This window comes from Volvox carteri, assembly GCF_000143455.1.
Source record: "Volvox carteri f. nagariensis unplaced genomic scaffold VOLCAscaffold_37, whole genome shotgun sequence".
NCBI classification, from domain to species: domain Eukaryota; kingdom Viridiplantae; phylum Chlorophyta; class Chlorophyceae; order Chlamydomonadales; family Volvocaceae; genus Volvox; species Volvox carteri.
The window spans coordinates 190,581-209,446 of NW_003307580.1; the positions used below are offsets into that span (position 1 = coordinate 190,581).

The 18,866-nt window shown below is 58.6% G+C and overlaps 3 protein-coding genes across 3 annotated transcripts in view; 1 reads left to right on the forward strand and 2 right to left on the reverse strand.

Annotated features, from left to right (window-relative positions):
* Positions 1 to 197: 197 nt before the first annotated feature.
* Positions 198 to 2,076, reverse strand: gon46 (photosystem I reaction center subunit N, chloroplast precursor). The gene is made up of 5 exons (XM_002953625.1): positions 2,007 to 2,076; positions 1,744 to 1,819; positions 1,474 to 1,536; positions 984 to 1,187; positions 198 to 764 (listed from the first exon to the last, which is right to left on the reverse strand). The coding sequence occupies exons 1-5, from the start codon at positions 2,030 to 2,032 to the stop codon at positions 714 to 716; spliced, it is 420 nt and encodes a 139-aa protein (XP_002953671.1). The 5' UTR covers positions 2,033 to 2,076; the 3' UTR covers positions 198 to 713.
* A 1,151-nt stretch (positions 2,077 to 3,227) lies between these two features.
* On the forward strand, positions 3,228 to 16,827 carry psbx (uncharacterized protein). The gene is made up of 19 exons (XM_002953541.1): positions 3,228 to 3,329; positions 3,703 to 3,767; positions 4,026 to 4,455; positions 4,767 to 4,859; positions 5,091 to 5,811; positions 5,943 to 6,148; positions 6,410 to 6,590; positions 6,887 to 7,323; positions 8,904 to 9,218; positions 9,441 to 9,678; positions 10,791 to 10,867; positions 11,204 to 11,265; positions 11,544 to 11,706; positions 12,348 to 12,453; positions 12,717 to 12,851; positions 13,062 to 13,203; positions 13,589 to 13,712; positions 13,984 to 14,246; positions 16,260 to 16,827. Exons 5-19 carry the CDS (start codon positions 5,247 to 5,249, stop codon positions 16,471 to 16,473), a joined length of 3,228 nt encoding a protein of 1,075 aa, XP_002953587.1. The 5' UTR covers positions 3,228 to 3,329; positions 3,703 to 3,767; positions 4,026 to 4,455; positions 4,767 to 4,859; positions 5,091 to 5,246; the 3' UTR covers positions 16,474 to 16,827.
* Positions 16,828 to 17,250: 423 nt separating this feature from the next.
* VOLCADRAFT_82377 (uncharacterized protein) overlaps positions 17,251 to 18,866 on the reverse strand; it is a 5,096-nt gene continuing 3,480 nt past the window's right edge. Inside the window, exons 9-11 of the mRNA XM_002953626.1 lie at positions 18,798 to 18,863; positions 18,300 to 18,451; positions 17,251 to 17,767 (exon numbers count right to left, since the gene is read on the reverse strand). Of these exons, the coding sequence (XP_002953672.1) occupies positions 17,485 to 17,767; positions 18,300 to 18,451; positions 18,798 to 18,863 (501 nt within the window). The 3' untranslated portion in view covers positions 17,251 to 17,484. The remainder of the gene's footprint in view (positions 17,768 to 18,299; positions 18,452 to 18,797; positions 18,864 to 18,866) is intronic.

The following is an 18,866-nucleotide window of genomic DNA, read 5'->3' on the forward strand; positions in this document are numbered from 1 at the left end:
AAGTTTATGCCTAATACGAAAACTGCTGAAGCACTATCCCTGCGGACGTGGCCCATTGGTCGCGAACTGTCGTGAACCGGTACGCTGCAACAATGGTACCAGGTCAGTGAAAGCTGTTGCGCACCAGTGAGAATGTTAAACTATAATTCCGTTCAAGATTTGTAACGGGAGTTTATCCTGCATTTAGAGACCTCAGGAGATCCATGGTCATTTACAGGGTGCTCACCAACGATGGCGTCAGGTAGTGTGAAGATCTCTGCATAGCCATAAATAGCTGACTTCCTAGAATGAGCTGACTTAATGAACCTCGCACAAAATGCTAAATTTGGAAGTTGGCCGGGAAAGATTTTATCCGCATATTTACATCCGAAATGGCTCAGGCCAGGATCCGTTGACCTGTCATGACCCCTTGACCACCAGAGCGACAGCCATTCGCCATACGCCGCAGATGCCCAACCAGCAGCAGGACGCAACCGTCATATGTCATACCGAAGAGGCCCGTCGGGAAGCACCACAACCTCAGCGCATGCAGCTAACAAATTCTCTTCTCATCCGACGCACACCAGGCACGCATAGTCAAGACGGAGCTCAGGCCACGTGCACACCTTGCAGAGGCAACTTAGGCCCCCCATCGCTACCTATCGACAAAACTGAAACAGCAAAACTGGAGGGTTGGCCACGAGCCCGCCATGAGCAAGCCGGTCATCAAGACTTCACTTGCTGCGGAGGGTGAACTTCGAGCCGCAAGACTTGGCGTCCTTGCCCTGCAGGAAGCAAAGCAGCAAGGTGGATTTCGGTTTCCATTTGCAAAGTTCTGATAGAAAGGATTGCATGCATGCCATATCTACAATGCCATATATGCTGCATACAATGCACCCATCAACGATTGGAAATGACTTACGACGCTCGACTCCGCAGCAAAGCGAGTCGTCAGCGATTGTAACTGAACACCCAAGCAGTGGCAAAATATACGGCACACCCACCTCGCACTCAATCTTCAGGTCCTCAGCAATGTACTTGACACCCTTGTTGAAGGCCAACTCCTCGCAGCCAAAGAAGTTCTCCGGGAACTGGCAGGTGCCGTCGTACACGGTGCGGCTGCGCGCCAGGTTAGCATAGCTGGTGGCCAGGCGCTTCTTGTTGTTCAGGGCCTTGTTAGCCGCAGACTTAGCGAGCAGGTCCTCGACCTGGAATTGGGGTAAGGCAGATGGTACAGCGTAGATGTAATGATATAGGAGTACCGCAGGCAGGATTCTGAAGGTGGTATAGCCCTAGCTATTTGCTTGCAGTGCTATTTGCTTGCTGTGTCGGGCCTGAAGTGTATACAGCTCGCACGTGCCTCCAAATAAGTGTGACAAGAATAGTATGACAGGAAAAAAGTCTCGGTACACCTGCATGTGTACAGCCTAGGGGCTTGCAGGCAGTACGACTGAGAAAAAGAATGAGAAGCCTTATGCATATCACGCGACTTACCACGCCAGCATTGGCAGCAGGGGCCAGCGCGGCAGCACCCAGCAGGACACCCAGACCCAGCAGCTGCGAGCAGAGGAGGGTTGCAAGAGAAGAAGTTGTGTGTATGGAGGATCGTTAGCAGCGGTGGGATAACTGTATACCTAGCATTGCCCAACAGGAAATTCTTTATAGCATTTATGTTGCATGACTCGGCCCAGCGCAATTACGTGCATAGCATCTCCAAATAGGTACATTTTCATCCCACGACTCGCGCTTTATCAAAATACCGACCTCGCGGCGGGACTGAGCCGAAGCCCGGCAGACGACGGTGGTGGCGCGGGCAGGGCGGGCAGCCTGCACCTTGGCGCTACATTAAAGGAACACGGGGGCAGCAAAATCCTTTGCTTAGCGCTCTGTCGTTCCATTTAATGGCAGCCCTGGGCACGAACAAAATCTAATACATGTAGCGAGATAAGCACATTATGCGACAAAGCCATTGGTTGCCGAACAAAGTGCAAGCGATGTAGGAGGGACCGACGAAGAGCGTTGCTCACCACTGGGCACGCATCGCGACGGCCATAGTTGCTGAGATGGGATTACTCGGTCACAGGGTGCTAGCGCTTCTGGGACAGCTTGCTGTGAGCATGCCCCGCATCTTTGATCCCAGGGAGCGTCCTGAGGGCCCTACTTGTACGGGTTACGGCAGCCACAACATTGACCAGGAGCAAGAGATATACACAATGCATGTCTTCCTATGGTATTGTGAATGTCCTGAAGTTTGGCAGAGTGGATAATGGATTGGTCAATGGGTGTGAATGTTAGTAGTCTATGATGTTGGACGTTGTGGTACATTTATTGATTATTAAAGTCTAATTCAAAGGTTATACTATTGCAGCGTTGAGATCTTATAAAAAAAAGTGCCTATCTTTTTCACAAAACGATGTCGTCAGGATCAGTACAGTTGTTTGGCGACGGATTGAGCATGCCGAATTTGAAAGGATCACCGAACGGGTTAAGCTTAGGTGGTTATAGTAATACGACGAATTCAACAAGCCCAACCTTAATTCCGTTGGGCATTATCCCGGAAAAGGCTTCGTTTGCACACCAAATTCGCCGCACTGTTCCTGCTCAGTATTGGGGCGTATCACAAGCGTCTGCGTCGGTACCAGATGGTGCTTTGGCCTCGTCCGTGTCAGATCCCGTGCCGCTGCCACTGCTGGCAGGCTCCGGCCTGTCCCGCCCGCAACTTGTCTTGGCAACCCAAGCGGTGAAGCTACCGGGGCGGCCTTCGCTTCCTGGATTGCCGTCAGTCTGCCATAGTCAAGGTGGCGTGGTGAGGGTTAACAGGCTTCTACAGGCATGGGCGAATACCCCAGTTTGAATGTAATGCACTGGTTACCTCCTCCCCGACCATCATGCTCTTACAACAAATTGCGTACATAAACCCCTAGACATTCGCATCATTGGTCTTGCTGGAGCGCAACTTGACACCTCCATGAACACGGCTTCTTTCCCCTAGAAAGCCGTGCTGCCTGGGCCAGAGGGCCAAAAAAGTGCGTGTATCCATGGGTAACCCTTGCCCGCAGTCCCGCGTTTTCACTCTAATGCCTGTTATATCGAATCCTACAGCCCTGTCACAGACATGTGAAAACCACGTTACCTCTTCTCCACACGTTCTATCCAACGGCCCCCACCCGCGCCCCCGCCACCTGTCCATCCTTTCATTTTCTGCCCTCAACTGCCACAACTCCTCCCCACCTGACGCACCTCGCCAGGTCCTAGATAGGATCCTCGCCCACGACAGTGGCGACTCATGGTGGGCCGCGGTCAGCGGTCGTGCGCGGCTCGGCCGGCTGGTGGCACAGCGGGCGGACCTGGTAAGCCCCCCTCCCAACTGCCACGGGTCGTAGCCCATGTGTACAAGCTCCTGTCAGCCCGTGCCTCATGGCCGTTGTGTCGTTGACCAGCCATGAGGTCCTGAGAGCTAACTGGGCCGATGGGCGGTGCGGTGCACATCCCCGATGCGCACGATGGGTGCTTGGCGTTGCTCAGCCCGGTGTGTGTGCGGGCCGCCTGGGGCATGCTCTGACGCCCGCCACCTGACTATAACCCTCCAGCGGGGAAGGCACTCGGGCTGGTAGCCTCGTTCGGTTCTACAGCCCACCCGCGCCGCCTGCGTGGGGTGTGGCCACGTCTCCAATTTATTGGCTCTTTTGAGTTCGGCATCCCTTTGCACGCCCCCGGCTGCAGGTGGCTGCAGTGGCTGACCCGGCCAGCTACAGTCTGTGCGCGACGTCGCGGGTGCAACTAAACAGGTGCGGGTTGATCAAAAGTTGGGAATTAGGGGAAAAACGCAAAGGTGAGGTGATTACTGAAAGCGGGAACCCACGGAGCCACGCGGAGCATAGTGTTGCATTCGGCAGCTGTTGCTACCTCCCCCCTTCACCAGAGCCAGTTGGTGCTTGTACTTCGGCAGGAATATATATAAAACACCTGACCTAAAACGAGGGGTGGGTGCGGACTCCTGCACATATTCCTGCACTTCCCACTGCTGCCCCCTTCCCCCCGTTCAGGAGCACCGTCTTGCGCTCTCGGCTGGACTGTTGCCCGCCCACCTCCACCGCCTCGACTTCGACATCCAGGGCTGCCCTCGTGACCGCCGCTGGTAGCGCGGCGGCCGCGCAGCGGCAACCGCAGCAGCCGCAGCCTGCGGGGGCGGGCTGGGCGGCCGCGCCGCCGCTGTCTGTGTCCTCCCAGCTGCAGTCCCGTGTGGGCCGGTGGGCGGAGGTGCGGGCTGACCTGGCCATCTTCCAACGCACTGGCGGGGGCTGGGCTGAGCGCAACAGCGCGAGCAGCGGTTCGACGGCGGCGGCGGCCGTGGAGCTGGGGCAGTCGGCTCAGGCTACGGCTGTTGGAGCGGTGACGCCGTTGCTGCTGGGGCTCCAGGCGGGCTCGGTGACCACGTCGGGGGCGCCACTGGTGTGGCGGTGCGGTGTGCTGCAGGTTAGTTGGGGTTGGTTGGTCACACATCTACGGTGGGTTGAAGATCCCGGGGGAAGTGGAAAGTGCTGAGGCTCCTGACAGCGGTGTCTGGATTGTCGCCAGGGCCGGGGCCGGGGGTTGGGGGCTGGTTGTTGCGGCGAAGGACAAGATGAGGGCATAAGGGATGAATTCCGCGGGCATCGGGGTGTGTTTTGCGGTTTCTAGGGGACCTTTCCAGGGACTTTTGTCTGGAGGTGGGGTCTGCTCATCACGCCCTTGCAGCTGATTCTGTCCCCGCACGGTTGCGGTATGGGACGGGATGCCGGCCGCAGGTGACTGCGCCGCCGACATGGCCGCTGGCGGGCGGGGCTGATGCACCGACAGACGTGGCCGGGCCTGCGCTAAAGAGCGGCGTGTACGTCCAGGTGAAAGTTTTCGTACACGATCCTCTCTTTACTGTGCGTCCTTTATTCATGGCGAATCCTGGGAGGCACCCATGCGGTCTGCATGACGTCATGGACTAGCAGGACCGAGTGCTCTTAAGCCCTGGTGGCTGTCGGCGCCCTAGCCGTACTTTTACGATGCTTATGTATGGCCTGCCAATCCCTATACGGTCGGTTACATTCATGTTGTCGTACCGCCGTACCTATGCACAGGGTACCATAGCACTGCAGGGGGAGCGCGTCCTGTGGCAGGGACCCACGCGGCCGCCACGCCGGCGCAGCCGTACAGAAGCCGTGCAGAGTGGCGGTACGACAGTCCAGCAGCAGACCGTGGCGACGGTCGACGGGGCCGGGCACGCTACCACCGCCATGGCCGCACCCCCCTCGGTTGCGGCAGCTGCGGCACCGCAGGCGATAGGGTCGTACACTCCCTCCACGAGAAGAGCTACTGCCAGCGTCTACCCGCTTTCCAGCAACGGCGGCGATGAGGAGGACGATGATGAGGAGGAGGACGGCGGCGTCCTCGCGTCCCCCACAACTGGCGCGTCCAGCGTCTCAGGCGGAAAGGCGATCCGGCCACCTAATCGCGTGCTCGCTGCGGGGCCGGCGGGTAGCGGAGGCGCCGCCGCCGGTGGAGCCGGCGGCGGCAGCGGCGGGGCCTCCGGCAGCAGCGCAGGCGCCGCCCCCGCTGGCGCCGCAGCGCCGCCGTTCGGGATCGAGCTGCCGTCCGCGGTTGCTTTACAGGACGCCCTCATGGACGTCACTCAGTCGTTTAGTCGACTACGGGATGACGTCACGGCGGCGACTAAGTGGGTCGGCAGCGGTGGGCTGGTGGAGCAGCTGACGGCGACGGCGGCGACGGCGCCAGGCGCGGCAGCTAAGCAGCGACAGGCCGCCGCTGCGGCACCACCCCACGGAACAGGTACACAGGCGGGTGGGTAGGGCTCCAGTGAATACGCCATGCGGTGGTGATGAAAGGGGGACACTTTGTGGATCGAACAATTAGGCTGGAGACAGCGGCGACGCAGCGTGTGCACACCCCTGCTGTGCTTCTCTGCGTGCCAGGGTGTATGGAAAACACCGTGGCCATTCGCCCATTTTACACTTTCAATGTACGGACATGGGGGAGTATTTGCCGCGTCGTTCTCCTGCATGTGTTTCCCGTCGCCCTGATGTTTAACTGTTCCCCTCCCTTGGCGCGGTTCCGCTGTCGTGCCATCTGCTCCATCTGCGTGGCTGGCCTCGGGGCATCGTTCGGATGCTGGATGGCGGTACGGCAACCCGCCGATTAACTGCGGGTAGACGACGTCCCAGTGGCGCCGGTTCCCTGGAGTTCCTTCGTGGGGAAGCCCCACGTGAAGGTGGCGGGCGTGGCAGGTATCACCGCACGTGCCCCCGTCATCGTGCTGACCCACGGGTCAGTCGCGCCAGGCGGCAGCAGCGCCACCGCAGCCTTCCGGCCTACCCGGCTCGCCTGGTTGCAAGACCTGGGGCTGTCGCACTTGTTGCGCTGTGGACGCGGACGCGGACAGGGAGGCGGGTTGGATGGGGACGACGCGGCCGCTCATGCCGCACGCGGCGCGCTGCGTCCGTTCGCCAGCGCCGCAGCCAGTGTTCAGGCGGGCCGTTTCAGCGGCTGGCTGCTGGATTTCACCCGCGTGTCTGCGCAGCTGGATTGCGGGCTCTGGGGTCCCGGCGACAAGAGCCCCGCAGGTGGGCTGAACTGGCTGACCCCTCTGTCGGGTTGTGAACTTGGGGGGACGATACAGCTGCACGCCGGGGTACTGCGGGCCAGAGCGGAGGTGTTGCATCCAGGTGACCATATACCGCCCATCTCCCACTACCAACCCAATGCTCCGAAACCCCGAATGCCCCACCCGACGTTTCCCGGATCTCTTCCGGCAGCCCATCCATATCCGCGGTGTTCGTAGGCCCCGCGGTGTTCCTAGCCTAGGTCCCGTGGGCCACTCCGCTATTTTTGTTACTGAAACCAAAACTTATTACTGCAGGTGGTAGCGACCAGGGTAGCTGGACCAGGCAGCGCCATCCCGCCTTTGCCCTGGGCGACACCGGCGCCTGGCACGCGCTGTCGCTGTCGATCTGCCAGCAGCTACTGGGCCCGCTTCGCTTGGCTGCGGACTGGCGGTACCAGCTGGCATCGAGTAGGCCGCTGACGTTGCCGCCGCCGCCGCCGGGCCCCCAGAGAACCCCGGTTGCATCAGCGCCGACGTCGATGCGCGCAACCACCCCCGGTGCAGCCGCAGCTGCGGCGGCGGCGGCAGCAGGGACCTGGCTTGGCGACGCTGCGGGTGCTGTGGCGGCTCATACTGTGGGGATGCGGCCGCAGCTGTTGGAAGCGGTGTATGCACTGGACCTGTCAGTACCGGGCACGAGGGGGGCCGCCCGTGTGGTGGCCTGGTACTCGCCGCAGCGGCGCGAGGGCATGGTCGAGCTGCGCATGTTTTAACGGGGGGTTAGGGCGTGTGGCCGCAGAGGGGCGTGACTCGGTGTGCACCTGTGTGCGTCTACTTACGTAGGTGCTGTAGCTAGGCCAACACCACCACGAGGATAAGAGAGGCCCGCGGATAGGCGAGTCAGAGTGGTGTTCACCCCGAGCGCGTGCTCGTGCGCGTGTGTGCGTGCATGTGCGCGGCATGAAAGAAGGGGATCTTTCTTGACGACAGCATCAGCGGTGCGGCGTATACAGCACCGGCGGCGCCGTGTGTTTGTGTCAGCCGGTGCTCCATGTCTGGATTTATGAAGGCAAGGTGTGAGGTCGCATGTAGCGCTGGGCTGAGGCCGCTCCCGGGGTTGCGGACCAGCCGTGGGGCCCTCCCTTGAGAACGCAGCTGTGCGTGCTGTGGAGGGCGGTGAGGGACGCTTGCTTCTGTTCCTCTCTCCTGCCACTCTTTAGCTCCAAGAAGCTTGCTCTTCGTCACACTATATTCAAATGGCTCGCTTTGATTGTTTGGTATTGACGCCATGTGGCACGTAAACTGCGCTGATTGCACTTTTGAGTTGAAACAGAGCCAGCTGTTGTTCGAATTCGGAGGATCAGGGACCTTTGTTAGGTGTCTAAGGGGCAGTTGCAGTGTGGTTACAAGACACGCAGCTTGCACTGGGGTTAACGATACAAAACCATCTTCGGTTGCTTCTGGGCAGGCCCCCGCAGAAGCAGGGAGATGGGCAACTTGGCGCAGCGGAATGAGCGGAATGAGTAAGGAGTGCGAGCGCTGCTGCCGCACCTTGCCGTGTTGATGTTGGCTTCTGGACGCCCCTTCCACATTCTGACAGCAAAAGGACAGACAACCTGACAGGAAGTAGGTTATGGTGTAGGTCATGCGCTGTAGGACCGCAGTATACTTCCGGGCCCTAGGCGGGAAAGGCAAAGGCCTCTAGGAGGGGATGGGCAGTTGGTTTCCTATATCTTGCGTGGTTCTTTCTTCCTTACCGTTCGATTCCTGTAGGGACTCTTGCAGCAATTTTAGACTCCATCGCTGCTTTTGCGCCTCTACTGTACATGTGACGGTGGCAGTGGTGTATGGGGCTCTCAACAACTGCCAGACCTAACGGAAGGTTGTACCGGCAGCGGTCGTCGGTAGTTTACCTGCCACAGCCTTTGAATGTAATTAATGCCGTTACGGAGTGTTGCATGCTCCCCTCTGATTGGGCACTTTTATGCATCTTACGTGGCGACGTCTCTTGTCCACTTGTGCGCCTGTTGCGACGTGTGTCGCTACTAGTAAGCGGACTGCGAGCAGTATGTATACGAGTTAGTGGCAGGTCAATGAATAGCTGTTTACCTTTGATGAAAGATAACTTCAGTTTGTTTAAGTAGGAGTAACTTTAACAACAATCATCGTCGGCCATCACCGACACATCGTTGCGACAGTCGACAGACAGCGCCGTCTTACGCAGCCTAATAGCACATAGATAATGTCGGGAGCGCAAGGCTCCCGCGGCGCTTTAATCTTTAGGCAGTTTTCGCACCTCACGGCAGAATGCGCGTCTTCGTCCGCTACGCAGTCAAGTGTCGCGACGGTCTCTAATCCAGCGCATCTTCCATGGCAACTACTAGATGTCGCTGCGCCGCTGATGGCATCTGGACCTACATCCGGGGTCGGCGTGGCTTCCACGCTGCGAGCGATGGGGGCATCTTCAGGCCGATTTTGCGCATCGCTGTTAAGACCACCAGCTTCCTTGACTTTCCGTGGAATCGCCACTAAGGCAGCGGCCAGCGTGGGTAGCTGTGCGGCCGCGTCGAACAGGACTCCCATGCGACAGGGAATGCTCTTAGCGGCGGGTGTACTGTCCAAGCGGGGTAGTGCAGCGGCGGCAGCGGTGAGACCCTGTATGAGAAGGTGTGATTTGTGTGCATGAGGTCGTGTCGTCTCGCGGCTTCCTGTCAGAAAGCCTCGCACCTTATCCCATGTCCTCCGCGGCCCCCATTGCTGCCTCAGGCATTCCCCCCGCAATTGCTGAACCCCCCAACCCCTCCATCCCTCGCCTCCCTCCCCATGTCACACGCCGCCCCAACCTTCCCACAATCCATGCGCCACTAAGGCATATGCCACAGCAGCAGCGGAAGGCGCCGCTGCTGCGGCTAGCGCCGGTGCAGTAGCGGCCGGGCGGCGGTTGTACGGCGGCTTAGCGCTGAGCGAGGGTCTCTCCTCCGGAGCCCGTCTTGCGCTGGCTGGCTGGCTGGGTGTGTGCTCGATTTGGGTTTACAGCATGGTGGTGCTGGGGGGCATCACTCGTCTGACCCGGTCTGGGCTATCCATGACGGAATGGAAGCTTGCAGGTGGGGTCCCTGTGGGTGGGTGGGGGGAAGGCGCGAGGGAGAGATGGGGGGTGAGGGCCCTTCAGGCGTTTGCCGTTTGGAGGTTGTTCGCGATATCCCTCCGTGCAAATGTACACTCGCACGGGGAGCTGGGGCTGCGTTGCAGCGTGATGTTGTAACTTGATTCCGGAGGGCGGGCGGCGCCGGCGGGCCGGCATGGCACGTACTTAGGGTTTGCTTGGGCACGTGTTTGATCAATCATTTGGGCTCTTGATTCTTAAGCTGCTGGCACACAGTTGATTGTACAGCATGGCTTCCGAAAAGGCTTAGATGGCGGTGGTGGAGGTGGAGGTGATGGTGCGGAGTTGGCTGTGTTATTGGGCGTTAGCAGATGAGGGAATGTGTAGGTGGTCTAACAGAGGTACTGCCGGCTGTTTTCGTGCCCCTATCGACAGGGTGAAGTAAGAGCGGTTTAGCAGCGTACTGTTTGACTGCCGAGAAGTTGAAATAATTATCGGATTTCATCTGGGTCATATCTGGTTTGGGTCAGATTTGGTCTATCCAATTCACTCGGACCAAGATATGGTGTCAATGAAAAATAATCTGGGTCAAAATTGATCTGGGTCAAACCAGATCTTGGTCAGACTTGATTTCAGCAAAGGACGTGATGTGGGTTAAACTTTATCTAGTTCATGCTTAACGTGGCCCGAGTTAATCTGGGTCAGATTTGATCTGGACCGGTGAGATTTCAGCACCCGAACAGAAACTGAACCCGTCGAGTTCTTACCGGAACATCCTGGCAATCTTGGATGTTGGATGTTGGGAGGGAGACGACGTAGGGGGATAGCATTTGTGGACCCGCTGCTGTTGTTGTTGTTGCTGTTGCTGCTGCTGCTGCTGGTGGAACTCTGCTGGAATGGGTTGGGGCGGGGTATGGGGGAAGGGGGGATTCGGTGGTAGTGGAGTGGCCTCATCGAGTGTGCGCGCGACCCCCGGCACAGGTCCCCCCCCTCCTTACCATGCACTTATGCGAATCCTACCCTGCCTTACCTCCCTGCAAATCCCCCTTTCCTGGTATCCCTCTTAAGACTGAGCCTGTAACCCCCTCCTTCACACCCTCAAAATCCCCAAAGGCGAGAGGCCCCCCTGGACTGAAGAGGAGTGGGCAGCGGAGTTTGCCAAGTACAAAGCCAGTCCCGAATTCCAGAAAGTGAGGAGGGCGTGCGGGTCTTGGCTTTTGGGTTATGGGCGGAGGTGAGGAGGTGTAGGGATGTGATCAGGGAGGATATTGAAGGTGGACAAGATCGCCGTCTGTAAACCCGTGAGGTGGAAGCCCCGTAGGATTACCTACGGTCTTTGTGCATAGTTATTACTTCACTCGTTCATGGTCGCTATTTGCTTTGTTTGTTGCGTTTATTGTGGTGAGAAGGTCATGGAATGTATGATGTTGCTGGACCGTTCCAGCCAGCCTTTCTGTAACTCCTTAAACCATTCAAAACGCCCGCCCAACTACCATCCACCAACGGTCAACTAACCTTACCCTCAGGTGCACCGTGGCATGACCCTGAACGAGTTTAAATTCATTTACTGGATGGAGTACGCCCACCGGTGAGTACCGTTGGCGGTTGGTGGTCGTTATTGTGGTTACTGCTCCGCTCCATGAAGGGCGCCAAGCCGGATGTGCATGGGTGCGTGCCTTGGGGTGGCGATCCGCAATGGGAGACCTCCCCCCTTCCTCTCCCCCCTCTATGTCGGAAGGGGGGAAACAGGCTGCAAGTTCCGCACAAGTGCGGGGGGGCGTCCGTAAAACCCGGTGGGGGCCCATGGACGGTTGTTGAGGTCTAAGAATATCCGCCTCTCCGCGTGTTGACGATATCTTTTCGCAGCATGTGGGGTCGTCTGCTTGGCCTGGCCTTCGCACTGCCCGCCGCGTACTTCCTAGCGCGAGGCTGGGTGACCCGAGCACTGGGTCGGCGGCTGGGCCTGCTGTTCTTCATGGGGGGAACTCAGGGCCTGGTGGGCTGGTGGATGGTGCGGAGCGGCCTGGAGGTACGTGCGGGTTTGTGGGTTTGGTCTTTCCCCTTCGTCCCCCCCCCTGGGTTTCTTCCCCCTCAGCGTTCCCCCATGCCGATGCTTGGGTCAGTGGCTTTATCGCTTTGGACTCACTAGGTAGATTCAACCTTTGGACGGCGGCGTTGTTTCCTTGTTTCCTTGCATAAGTTCTTCCCCCATGCCGATCACCCGGGCCTTACCTGTCGATCGCTTTCTGTCCCTCCCCGCTGGTCATTATCTGCGGCATGTGCACCAGGAGTTCTCCTTCATTACCTCTTGAGCCCCGTCGCCTCCACCGCGACCCCCACTCGCACCCCCACTCGCACCCCAGACGACGGACTCCCCAACGGCCCCTTCCCGACGGCTGCACTCCCAAACGAAGCCCCAATGCCTACTGCCAAACTATGTCCCTTCCTTACCACACCGCCACCTTCTTCCGCTCCAGGGGCCCCCGCAAACCCCACACGCTCCATCTCACCCCTGCCTGATGTCCCCCTCCGGCCCATCATACAGTCAGTACTTGATCCTCCCCTGCGTTTCTTGCACATGACCCCTACCCCCTCCCCTACCCCCTCCCCTACCCGCTCCCCTACCCCCTCCCCTACCCGCTCCCCTACCCGCTCCCCTAACCCCTTCAGGAGCCTGAGCACGAGTGGGCTGCCCCCCGCGTGTCCCCCTACCGCCTGGCCGCACACCTGGTGTCGGCATTCGCCATATACGCCACGTTGGTGTGGACCACACTGGGTGAGCGAGAGGGGGAGGGAGGGAGAGGGGGGGGGAGGTGCAGATGGCTGGGGAGGGGGCAGGGCTATCGGGGGGAGGAGGAGGGGGGAGGTGATGTTCCTATCCTAAGGGGTGGGGGTGGATGGGGGGAAATCTTCCCAGGTGAATGGGGAAGGGGCCGGGTGAAGAGTGTTTCTTTCCGGTTCTTTCACATCATGTTCATTTCTCCGCTTCCCTTTCCCGCACTACATTCTCCGTCCCTCGCCGTACATACCCCCCGCCAGATTTGCTGTACCCGCAGCCCGCTACCCTAGGTGCCCCCGAGGGGCTGTTGCGCACCACTGCCGCCGCCCGCCGGGTGCTACTGCCCCTGGCAGCGCTCATCGCCGTGACAGCTACATCCGGGGCCTTCGTGGCGGGTAGGTGGATGGGCGGGCTGGGGGTAGATGGCGGAGATGCTGAGGTTGTACTGAAAAGCTGAGGAATGAGAGAGGGGATGTTTTTGGAAGGCTGCAAGCTCGCGTATCCATTACTCTTCCACCTTTTTGCCCGTCGTCATCACGACGGTGTATTACCCTCGCGTGCGCATTTCAACGCCGCGCAACCGCCCCTCTCCCTTCCACGAGCAGGCATGGACGCGGGTCGTGCCTACAACACGTATCCGCTCATGGGTGGGCGCCTGGTTCCTGAGGAGTACTGGGACGAGCGACTGGGGCTGACACCGCTCCGGAACCTGTTTGAGAACACCGCCGCGGTGCAGTTCAACCACCGGTGAGGCGCTGTCAGGGAGGGGTCGGGGTACGGGGAAGGGGGTAGGAGGAAGGGGTAGGGGGTCGGGGTAGGGGGAAGGGGTCGGGGGTAGTGGGAAGGGGGAAGGGGGAGGGGGAGAGGGGGATACGCATGTTTTGGCCCCTCTCGGGGTATGTCCGGTCACTCAACTGTAGCCGATTCGTATTCCCTCCTCCTGACCCGAACCCCTCACCCGCCCTATGCCTCTGGGATTCCGTCCTTGGATGTGCTGCTGCCACTTCCGCCTCCAGCTCTCCACACCGAGGTTGCCTCATCCTTTGTTTTCGTCAACCCCCTCCCTCCCTTCCCCCCTACCCCCCTATTATCTTCTCGCCACCTCCCGCGTCCCCGCCCTTGCTTACCGCAGTTGCCTGGCCACCGCTACGCTGCTGGCTGTGGGAGCTGTCTGGCTGGGTCACAAGGGGCGAGACCACCTGCCGGGTCGGGCCACCCGCTGCCTGCATGCAGTGGCGGCGATCACGGCGGCGCAGGTGGGGGCTGGGCGAGGGGTGGAAGTCGTGTGCGAGAAAGTGGGAAGTGGACTGTGCCGATGTCCAAGGTCCAAAGCGGCTGGGCGAAGGGTGGACGAGGAGACGGTGTAGGTTGTTTTATTCTTCCCTTGAGACAACCCTTCTTCCCGTACGCTCCGCCGTAAAGCTCCGTTCAGCCCCCTTCCCCATTTGGGTGTTTTGCTGTTCGTCGACGTTTCGGTATTATATTCCTTCTAAGCCCCGTCGGCCCTTCCTCACCCCCGGGGTGCAGTTCGCGCTGGGTATCTACACGCTGCTGCAGTACGTGCCCGTGGCCTTAGGGAGCGCCCACCAGGCCAATGCCCTTAACCTTTTCACGGCGGCGCTGGCGCTGCTGCACGCCTGCCGTCCGCCGGCGCCCCCATCGACGGGCCTGGCGGCGGCGGCGGCGCCCCTGGTGACGCCCGTTTCGGTGCTGGCAGTGGCCTGCATCGGGTACATGGTGGCGACCCAGAATGGCACCCTCACGCAGAGCGCTGCGTACACGGGGCCGAGGTCCGTGACGGCACCGGCGTCATCGATTGCTGCGGCCTCGAATGGGAGCAAGTAGTAGGGTGGGTATGTATATGGACATGCAACTTCGGGGGGTATGCTGCCGCAGCAGCGGCTGCTTGGGGGAAGGGGGCCAGGGGCATGCGGCGCGGTTGGGGGGGTGTAGCTGCGAAAGGGGGTGTAGCTGGTGGCGCGGGCTGAGGGTGTGCGTGCGCGCGAAGAGTGCGGTTTGCAGTGACGTAAGTTGTCAGCTGGTGTAGCTGGCAATGATGGTATAGTGGTGGTGATGATGGTGCTGAAGGTAGGTAGCAGTGATCATGAAAGTTGAGGTACGAGCTTGCGGTATATCTGCGTGTAGATGGCTCGTGTCCGCTGGTTAAGGGTTCGGCGTAGGCGGTCAGGTGCTGTGGCCGCGGCGAGGGCCCCTACGCCATGCGAGGCGACGGCGTGTCTGTATGCAGAAAACTGCTGACCCACGAAGCTTGCTACCTGAAAGAATATCCCTTGCTATAAGGCGTTACGTACATACTACCCAGCCATAGAGTGACGGAACTGCTCGCGGCCCGAATGCTACTGTGGGTGTTTGGAGTCGTGGCGGAGTGTGCGAGGTCTCTTGAGGGGGGTTGGCAACGTTTTGCGGATGGGTTGTACCGGGGTTGGGTCTTTTAGGGTAGGACTGGCGGATTGGCAAAAACGCCAACATCTTTTCTCCTTTTGGTAGGTAATCTGTGCTCCCATAGTCTGGTGTCCCATCGTTCACCGGTAGCGCGTGGGATGGGATGAACATGCTCCGATTGTAACTGGGGAATATCCACGACCTATACGGGCCTATCGTAGGAATTTCCTTGCTCCAAAACTCGCGTGCAGTCGCCTGTTGGGCACCGATCCAAACGCGGAACCCTTACCAGCAACATTCTTGCTGGGGTAGTTACCACAATGCCGTGCATGCGTGTACCATGCGGTACTCACTGCTAGTGACTGGAGGATGCGCGTGTCTAAGGTCAAAACCACAGTCGGCCAGCAACACGCGGCGATTTGAAGGTCGGGTTGTCCCGTTGGCCAAGTGGAAACAGCTGAGCCGGGAAACAACAGCGGCCGCAATAATTCTTCAGGATTGTGGGGTTACTGGATGCGATGAAGGGCCAACCTAAGGCCACTACATGGGGGACGAGAACTGCCATCCTGTCAAGGAACACCAAGCAAGTGCATACTGTCCCGTGTGAACAGGGTGGCGTGACTGTGGGAACCTTGGCATAGCATCTGGGAGCAGGCGATGGACGAAACTACATCGGAAATTCTTTGCTTGCATCTGTGCATTATACAGGTCGTCCAAAGCGTTCTATGGGCAGAGAATGTCCACATGCAAGACCAAAAGGCCAGGCAGAGAGTATGCAACCGTCCGTGCGCAATCGGGACGAATATTCTTTAGAGCAACGAAGCTGTTCAGAGATTTTGCTGTGGAGCGGTGTCCTCCGAAAGAGGTCATCAGCTAACTAAACGCCGAAGGTGAAACAGTCCCATCATCTCTATCATACCGCCAACCAATGCGAACATTTGCAATCGTAAGGAAAAGAAAATATGTCCCCATCCCTGGGAAATCGCTGCAGTAGTCTCATCCGTACAAGTAGGGCCCCCGATCACTAGAGAGGATGCCCTTTTATCGCTGCATCCCATCCGTCACATTCAGCACCCCACCGCGCACTTCCAAGGCACTTCTCGCTTTATTTACCTCCTTAGCGAGCAAAATGGCCGCTGTGTGCGTCTCCCAGAAGGCTGTGGCTGTCCGCCCGGCGGCCACTCGCCGCGTGGGTAAGCACCTGCTAGACATGACCAACCTCTTTACATTCCATTAGCACAATACCGATCTTTTTCTTGTCTTTCCTTTCGCAGCGGTTGCTCGCCCGGCCGCTCGCCTGGTGGTCCGTGCCAGGTAAAAATGTCTGACTTGCTTTTGCAAGTGTGGTGCTTGGCGCGATTTCAAGCTGCTAACTTTATGTCTGTTGTCCTGGACTGCAGTGCTGAGCCTGCCCAGATCAGCAAGAAGGCCCTGGTTGCTGGCCTGTCTGCTGCCTCAGCTGCTACTCTGGCGCTTCCTTCCGTGGCGGAGGCTGCCGTGACCCCGTCGCTGCGCAACTTCCTGTACTCTCTGGTTGCTGGAGGTGTGGTGCTTGGCGGGATCGCTATTGCCATCACCGCCGTGTCCAAGTTCGACTCGGTGAAGCGCGATTAAGCGCCTTAGTCGGGGAGCGCGGGCTGGGAGATCGGCAGTGAGCTTTGCGCACTGGAGGTTGTCTAGCGTAGTGAAGGATGGTGTAAGTGTCGTTTTGACGAGAGCATTCTGGCGGACGTGCTAGTTGCAGGTACCGACAGTGCTCTAAGGGTGCATGGCTCAGGTGCTTGTGTGCCGGAGTGAGTCGGGCAAGCAGAGCTTGGTTTGAGGAACTAGGCAACGCTTTGCAGTTATGTTCTGTTATTAAGGTCTATTGTTTGCAGTGCACAGGCAGTTTTGAGAAGATTATGCGCGGCGCCTTGTGCACTAAATTCCAAACATAGGCGCATGTAATTCTTAATGGTTGGAATCGCGTCTGCCTTTTCTTGTCCTGCTGACACCTTGGCGGCATTTCTCACGTCCAGATTCCTGCAAGAAATCATCCACGATGAAAAGATGACGATCTCTTGCCTGCATGTTCTCTTACGCCAGGTTGTGTTCATTGGCTAGCGTGCAGTAATGGCAACGCACGGTTCACCACGAACACTTTCAAGTTACTTGCTAGTGTTGTACGGCCATTATCGTCACCCACCTCTTGCCATAGCCTTGCTAACTCAACCGCAGCTGACAGCAGCCAACTGAACTGTCCTAGGGTCGAACTTATTCCCACATCACCGAGAACAAGCTGCAACACCGTTGCTAAGTGAACAGAATTCATCCTCTCCCTGCTTCACTGCAAACATGGCTAGCGGTCACAACCCGATAGAGCATTTCGTTGACCTTATTGCAGTGTAGGTTAAAAGCCCGTGATAAGATTTACACGGCAACGATTCCTTACTTCACCTATCTCGCCACGTACATAATCCAACTCTATAACCCAGGGAAAAGCACGGCAACACACCGATCACCACACAACCCCCGCCAAGGTCCAGCACTCTGCAACCCCTGCACACCCGGCGTGTCGAACCCCCCTCAATTCCATTCCACGACGGCCACACCACCCCTGGTCCGCCTTAGAGCCTCCGTATTCCTTCACGCCTTGCCGGCAGCCAGTGCGGGCTGCCTGATGACCTCCATGCCACCCAGGTAGGGCCGCAGCGGCGGCGGCACCACCACGCTGCCGTCCTCCTGTTGGAAGTTCTCCAGAATCGCCACAATCATTCGGGGCACCGCACACGCAGTCGCGTTGAGCGTGTGCACAAATTCGGTCTTGCCGCTGCCGCCGCCACCGCCCTTCTTACCGCCCTTCTTACCGCCGCCGCTGCTGCTGGCTGCGCCGTCCGCTTCGGCAGCAGCCTTGGCAGCCGCAGCCGGTCTGCAGGAGAAGGGCGGCAAGGATAGGGGGAAAAGGGAGTGGAAGGTATGAATGCGATAAACAAGATTTGAACTGAGGAGGTGTGGGTGGAGGGGAGCATGGAACCGGTGTTTGTGTGTGGTAAATACATGTATACGTACATGTGTGTGAGGGTATATATGCATATATTTATAACCCCCCATATGTGCATATGTGTGCATATGAGTTGAGAGGTGTGCGGGTAGATCTAGCAGTTCAAACGCCCGCAGTCCCCATATCCCTGATGCCATTGGGGGCCCCAATTACCCCCCCGTGCAGCCGGCACAACCACCATCACGACAACGACGACGACGACGACGACAACAGCAGCAGCAACAGCAGTGTAGGGTTTAATAATTGCTTGCGTCTGACGCACGAACACACACACACACACACACACACACACACACACACACACACACACACACACACACACACACACACACACACACACACACACACACACACACACACACACACACACACACACACACGCACACACACACACACGCACCTGTACCGGATGTTCAGGCGGCGGGACTGATAGTCCGTACAGTTGGAAGCGGAGGAGATCTCGCCGTACCGCTGCAGTCCTGGCATCCAGGCCTCAACGTCATACTTGCGGTACGCGGGAGCCCCCAGGTCGCCGCTGGGCATATCCAGAACCTGCGGCACCAGGGCACCGGTACGGCAACATACCGTCATTGCGATGCAGCCGTACACACCTAAACCTGTAATATAACAACATCAACAACCTACTACCACTAACACCATCATGACTGTGTTGGGAGGCATGCCGTCAGCCCTCAGTCACTTCGAGTCAGTCAGTCCGTGCCACCCTTCCATCCGCCCCCTCGCGGCCCCCCTACTTCGCGTGGCTTTCCCCCTTCCCCTCGCCTCACCGGTTGCTACTGCGGCTATGGAATCTACACTCCTCAACTCGACCCCAGGTCAGACACACCTCCTTCCCCCCCGGGTCCCCCCACATCCCCCCAACACCATAGTACGGCACCTTGAAATGCAGCCCCAACTCCTCAAACATCTCCGCCTCTATGTCGATCAGCTGCTGGTGCAGCGCCTC

What these genes read in the sequence shown, in the direction of transcription:
- gon46 (XM_002953625.1), bottom strand. Translation starts at nt 2,032, where the DNA reads ATGGCCGTCGCGATGCGTGCCCAGTG. An exon ending in GTCGCGATGCGTGCCCAGTG is followed by an intron (nt 1,820 to 2,006) that starts GTGAGCAACGCT and finishes CCTTTAATGTAG; the next exon opens with CGCCAAGGTGCAGGCTGCCC. An exon ending in CTGCTGCCAATGCTGGCGTG is followed by an intron (nt 1,188 to 1,473) that starts GTAAGTCGCGTG and finishes CCCCAATTCCAG; the next exon opens with GTCGAGGACCTGCTCGCTAA.
- psbx (XM_002953541.1), top strand. Translation starts at nt 5,247, where the DNA reads ATGGCCGCACCCCCCTCGGTTGCGGCAGCTGCGGCACCGCAGGCGATA. An exon ending in CGGCGACAAGAGCCCCGCAG is followed by an intron (nt 6,591 to 6,886) that starts GTGGGCTGAACT and finishes TTATTACTGCAG; the next exon opens with GTGGTAGCGACCAGGGTAGC. An exon ending in ATCCGGGGCCTTCGTGGCGG is followed by an intron (nt 12,852 to 13,061) that starts GTAGGTGGATGG and finishes TTCCACGAGCAG; the next exon opens with GCATGGACGCGGGTCGTGCC.